The sequence below is a fragment of the Acinonyx jubatus genome, chromosome B2 (assembly GCF_027475565.1).
Source record: "Acinonyx jubatus isolate Ajub_Pintada_27869175 chromosome B2, VMU_Ajub_asm_v1.0, whole genome shotgun sequence".
Lineage (NCBI taxonomy): Eukaryota > Metazoa > Chordata > Mammalia > Carnivora > Felidae > Acinonyx > Acinonyx jubatus.
Genome location: NC_069385.1, coordinates 22,046,516 through 22,052,851, shown reverse-complemented (window position 1 = coordinate 22,052,851; position 6,336 = coordinate 22,046,516). Strand labels below are relative to the sequence as shown.

At 43.2% G+C, this 6,336-nt stretch overlaps 1 protein-coding gene across 1 annotated transcript; it reads right to left on the bottom strand.

Annotated features, from left to right (window-relative positions):
• Positions 1-4,810: 4,810 nt before the first annotated feature.
• On the bottom strand, positions 4,811-5,552 carry SF3B5 (splicing factor 3b subunit 5). Its single transcript, XM_015061873.3, has one exon. It carries the CDS (start codon positions 5,411-5,413, stop codon positions 5,153-5,155), a length of 261 nt encoding a protein of 86 aa, XP_014917359.1. The 5' UTR covers positions 5,414-5,552; the 3' UTR covers positions 4,811-5,152.
• Between the last annotated feature and the right edge of the window lie 784 nt (positions 5,553-6,336).

The window sequence follows — 6,336 nt, the reverse complement described above, 5'->3', positions numbered from 1 at the left end:
TACTCCCTCACTGGCAGTTTGCAATCATCTCTTCTTGTAAACTCTATAGCCTTTTTTCCCTATATCTTTCTTCAGCACTTACCAGTTGCTATGACAAATGGAGTTGTTAATGTGCTGCTGTATTTACTTCCCTAACAAGCATCCTTTTAAGGGCAGGGTCCACATCTTGTCTCATCTTTGTAAGCGTTAATTACAGGGATTTGTAGTATTCACTACATACTTGTCAAATTAAAAACATGCTATCACCTTACAGTTCACAAAGTGGCTTTCAAACTACAACATCACTGTAAATAAATATAGAAAGTTGATTTTCTCCAATTAGCAGAAATCTGTAAGTCTGGAGCTTTTTCCAAAAGTAGTTTCTATCAGAGCATTATTTGCTGCCCTCCTGTGTTTGATAAGAGTATTATTTTTTTACCAGAACTATAACAAAAAAAAAAAAAAAAGAGTAACAGGCTCAATAAAATATATTTGGACTGCACTTTGTTTACTTTCAGAACCTTGAATGAATTTTTTCCCATACAAATTATTTTTCCTTTTCCCATTAAAATTATCAGCATTCAATACATTTCAAGCTACATTTTTTTACTTAGATCTATATGGTATATAAGAACTTTTCATATTGGTCTGATACTCCTTCTACTAAATCTAATGTACTAAGCTTTTTATATTTCCATTTTTTTTTTATCTGAGACAAGAACTAATCTCAAACTATTCTAGTGTGATTTTTATATATTAGACCTGCTTGGGCAACTGTATATTTAAGACTGTACTTTGGAGCTAGAAAGACCTGGTTCAGATCCTGACTTAGCCACATAGTAATTGTATAACCTTGGGTAAATTTCTTGCCTTACACTTTTTCCTCTATAAAACAAAGGTAATACCGCTGAAAGATCACATATGATAAAACATTTAACACATCATAAAAGCAATCAATATGTTAGCTATTATTACTATTTAGGAAGCATGTTTTCAAACATCTTTTTTCTTTAGAATTACCTATTTTGGTGAAGTTGAAGACTGCAAAAGGACATGAATTAGAATGGACCCAGTGTATTATCTGGATTAAGTTCTGTCTTTCCATATTCAACACTCAATATTTATTGAACACTTGTGATGTGCCAGGCACCATTCTAAACACTTGCCCTTGTACAACTTAACAATATAAATCCTACCACTTCAGGGGCACCTGGGTGGCTCAGTTGGTTAAGTGTCCGACTTTGGCTCAGGTCATGATCTCACGATTTGTGAATTCAAGCCCCACACCAGGCTCTGTGCTGACAGCTCAGAGCCTGGAACCTGCTTCAGATTCTGTGTCTCCCTCTCTCTCTGACCCTCTCCCACTCACACTCTGTCTCTCTCTCTCAAAAATAAATAAACATTAAAAAAATTAAAAAAAAATAAATCCTACCACTTCATGACATCTTTCGCTAAGTTATTAACTTTCTTTTAAATTCTTGCAGTTCTTAATTGTGCACATTACTTATTGGATTCTTTTTTTTTTTTTTTTGAGAGAGAGAGACAGAGACAGAATGTGAGTGGGAAGGAGAAAGAGAGGGAGACATAAAACCTGAAGCAGGCTCCAGGCTCTGAGCTGTCAGCACAGAGCCCGATGCGGGGCCTGAACTCAACTGCGAGATCATGACCTGAGCTGAAGTCGGAGGCTCAACCAACTGAGCCACCCAGGTGCCCCTGGGTTCTTCATACAAGCTACCCCATACTATGTATCCAGTCCCTTCCTCTCTATCTCCAGTGCAGGTTGTCACCTCTCCTGGTTTGCTGTCTTGCTATAGCCTCCAGTTAGGGATGGGGGCTCACCCTCATGCCACTTTGTAAACCTTTATCAAGTTTTTTAAGGATGGGGACTTAAAACTTGAATCTCTCCTACTCTCAAACATGAGCTGGGGGAAAAGGCATTAGTGTGGATACTTTTATTGGATTGCTGACAATCACAGTCTATTTTCTGTTACCCCACCTCAGTCTATTCTCAACACAGCAGCCAGAAGGATCCTCTGAAACAGTGCATTGTTTTCTTAGAAGTGATGTGTCTCTTCATTCATTTCTTGAGAAAATGCCTGCCAAATACTCAAGTCTAAATAACCATAGTTCAATCTACTGTCTGTTTTGTTTTGTTTTTTTTTTTTTCCAAGCAAAAATGATGGGAAAGGATTTCAGGGAATCTGTGAAGTTAACACTTTTCATAATACTGAGGTTTGCCATTGTTAGCCACTTTAACATTCGTACAGATGATACAAAAGCAACAGAAAGTAAACTAGCAAATCTGCACGAATCAAGGTAGTGGCACCAAACTACTGGCAGTCTTCGTATTTTCCACTGCCACGCGCTCTCAATAAAAACAAACAAAACCACAAAGTCAACTCAGTTTCACTTAAAAATGTGCTCTCTGCAGTAAAAAGTAGTAATTTTATGAAATCTTAGTCCTTGAGGGCACATCTTTTGAAAGGTTCGTGTGGCAAAATTGGTGGTATGCGTAAAGCGTTTCTGCTGCTTCCAAAGGACGATGGTTTTCTCAAGGAAAAGCACTTATTATTTGAGTTACAAACTGAACTGGCTTTCTCCCCGCCCCCACTCAAGGAAAACCATTTTACTTGAACGACTGACAAACCATAGTTACTCAGAATTGGGTATTCGGCAGACATTTTCTTGAAAATGAACCGAGTGGGCCTGTTGCTTCAAGGACAACAGAAGACAGTATTTGCTACCAGTGATCACAGTGAAGCTATCAAGCAAAACTTAAAATTGTTTAAAACTTACACCATCATGGTGAGTTTTTCAGCTTCCCAATACTGTGAGGCTTTCCTAATGACATCAGTGGTGATATTAATAAATGTGATTTTTTGATGTATAACTAAATGTGTCAACATTGGAAGGCCTCTGTAACTCAGTGAGCCAATACTTTCCAAACAACAGATGCATGGTGTTACAAAATCATATATGGGTAAAGGATCCTTTCAGAGTTCATGATAGATAAATGAAGAATGAAACATAACAGAATTTAACATAACAGAATGAACAGAATGAAAAGTTCATTGATCAAAGTCCATAACTTTTAAGAAATTACCACTTGTTGGGGTTTTGCTAGAGAATTAAAGTAAAGCCACAATTATTTGAAAAGGCTATTAGAATATTCCTCCCTTACCACATATTTATGTGAAGTGGACTTCTCAAACTTCAACCAAAACTGCGTATCACAGGGGTGCCTGGGTGGCTCGGTGGGTTAAGCGCCTCACTTGATTTTGGCTCAGGCCATCTCACAGATCAGGAGATCACGCCCTACGTCGGGCTCTGCACTGGCAACATGGATTCTCTCTCCTAATACTAATAAACATTCAAAAAAACCTTCATTATCACAAGAGTTTGAATACAGAAGCAGATAGGAAACCCCAGTTGTTTTCTATTAAGCCATTGAAGACATCTGCAAAACTAGTTTTTTAAAAAAAGCCATTCTCACTAAATTAGTTTTGGAAAAATATTAGTTATTTATTTATCTTTAAAAATATTTATTTTGAGAGAGAAGAATGCAAGTGGGGAAGCCGTTGAGAGGGAGAGAGAATCTCAAGCAGGCTCTATGCTCAGCACGGGGCTTGCTAGATGCTGGGTCAATCTCATGCACGTGAGACCATGACCCGAGCCAATATCGAGAGGTGGGCATTCAACCAACTAAACAAACCACCCAGGCACCCCTTTTTAAAGTTTTTCACAAGGTTTTTTTCTAATATGTAATGGTTTTATTATTATTTTTACATGAATTAGTAAACCTTTTAAATTTTTGTTTTAATTTCTTATTTGGTTAGTATCAACAACTATAAGCCTCACAGACTATGGGTTGGGGGTGTGTGTGTGGCGGGTGGTCTTCAAGAATTTTTAAGAATGTAATCAAGTCCCAAGGCCAAATTGTTTGAGAATTGCTGATCTAAATTACATCAGATCACATTACTTAATAAAACTGTTACTCCCAATGACTCCCCATTTCCCTCAAGTCCTTGCGTTGGCCTACCAGGCTCTATTCTTATCTGTTCCTCCTCCATTACCAATCCCTCTATTCTTCCCCTTGCTCACTCCCTCCAGCCATATTTGCCTCTTTGCTGTTCTTCCAGTAAGCCAGACAAAACTTCATTATTAGGGCCACTGCACTGACAGTTCTCTCTGCCTAGTAAGCAATTCCCGCAGTTTTCCACAGGGCTATTTCCCTCCCTTCCTTAAAGTCTTTGCTCAAGTGTAACCATCTCATTAGTCTAACATAAGCATCGTGTTTAAAACTGCAATCCTACTGCTACTCCCATCCTGCACAACACCTTCTAATACTTGCCTGTTTATGCCTACAGTTTGTGCAGTCTCCCTCGCCCAAGTATAACATAAGCGAAATGCCCACCACATAGAGCTCAACAAATATTTGTTGAATGCTGAATGAAAGAACTCGTTTGACAGCCTGTTACTTTTCACAGTCCCAAGGATGCAACTTGCATGGATAGGAGTGGGCAATGCTAGCAAAGATTTTTTGAATGGAAGAAAAAAACGAGGGTGGGATACAGTGATCAGAAACCTCAATACTGAAGGCATTATGGGTCTGAAAAAAGCTCTTGGAAGAAGTCAGGGCTGGGGAATATTATAAAGGTTGTGCAAGGCGGACTTAACTGTCTGGCAATGAACTGGCCCTGGGCTCAACCCCGCCACCGCTCATCCCCTTCTCCACTTCCCATACCTCCAGCCTCTCCCGTCTCCTACGAAACCAAAGTCCCCAGAGCCCTCCCTGGACCCCTCCACCCGAACACAAGTAGTCCACACCAAGTGACTGAAAAATTTCTAAACTTTATAGAAAAAGCAACGACAACAATCAACTAGCCAAAAACGAGCCTCCAAATTCCGTCTCATTCCAGTGCTTTCTCTCCTCTCTGGCTGGCTTCAGGATCTCTCCACCGTCTCAGTTCTCAGGGATCCCGATGGTATCCCAGCGCTGTGTTCCAAAGGGTCCACAGGACGGCGGGTCAGGCGGGACGCCCTCGGGTAAGCACTTCTGCACTAGGAAAGCACGAGAAATAGGAGCCATGGAGAATCGGTCCACTTGGTACAGGAACAGGCAGGAATGACGGCAAAAAGGGAGGAACTCAGGAGATGCTCCCGCACAGTGTTCTCAGTTCTCCTCCGGCTTGTCGGCTGGTGGTCCGCAAGGCTGCAGCATTTTCTCCATCAAGTTGAAGCGGACTCGCGCTTTGCTCTCATTCTCCGCAATGGCAAAGTAGTTCAGAAGGTCGAAGTGGCCCATGTAGGAGCAGTAGGAGTCGCGGTGCTGGTTCACCAGCCATTCCCACTTGGTGGTGTCGGCGTGACCCGTGCCGATGTACTTGGACTGCAGGTGCTCCAGCTGACTGTGGATGGTGTAGCGGTCCGTCATCTCCCCGCTTTCCCTTTGCTCCCAGGTCAGAGGCCACAGATGAGAACCAACAGCTCTAGATTTTCACGCGGGAGACAAGCCGCGGCAGGGAACCTACAGGCCCGCGCAGTCGCAGACGAATGGCGTCACAGCGACGAAGTTGCGTGGACTCGCGGTCCTAGGGCTCAGAGGCGGAAGCGGCTGTGTTTTTTGCCCTGCAATTGGAGTTGCCTAGGCGATACTACACGTCGGCCGCCCCCGCCAAAGAGAGCCCCGCCCCCTTCGTAGAGCGTTGCATTATGGTTCAGTTAGTGAGCCTTTTACTAATAGGGAGCTTTGCATGCTGGGACCTGTGGTCTCTGAGGGTTCGTGCACGTCCGTTTCTGGGAACGGTCGTCGCAGTTTACGAGGCCGCCGGCGGCCTAATGGAGTGTGGTGTAGGGGAGGCGGGAAGCATACTTGGAGGTTGAGAGCTGAGAAGAAATGGGAAGCTCAAGTAGGACGGGGCCACAGGCAACTGTGAAAATAAAGTCGGTATAATTTTGGTTTCGGAACGAATGTGGCGGCGTGGCAGTCCCTTCCCAGCCAGGGGTGGGTGACCCTGAAATCAATCGCCGCCGAGTTCTGGCCCCAGCTCTGTGTCGTGTAAGCTATGTGGAGTGAACGTTATTTCAACGTTTGCAGGGCCGCCGTTTCCTGCCCGGTGACCGAAGTGCTAAACCAGTTCTGACACGTTCCGGCTCCTCACCAAGCCCCTCCTTCCTCTCCGGCTTCTTAATTTGATAGTCTCCCGCCAGCCCCTCGCCCCACCCTACACACCCCCCGCCTGTATTTCTCAACATTCCGTGCAGCTCGCCTGTCCAATTCTTTGTACTAGCTGTTCCCTCCGCTCGGAATGCTTTTGTTCCCTTGGCTAACGACTTCTCTCTTTAAGTCAGCTCAAA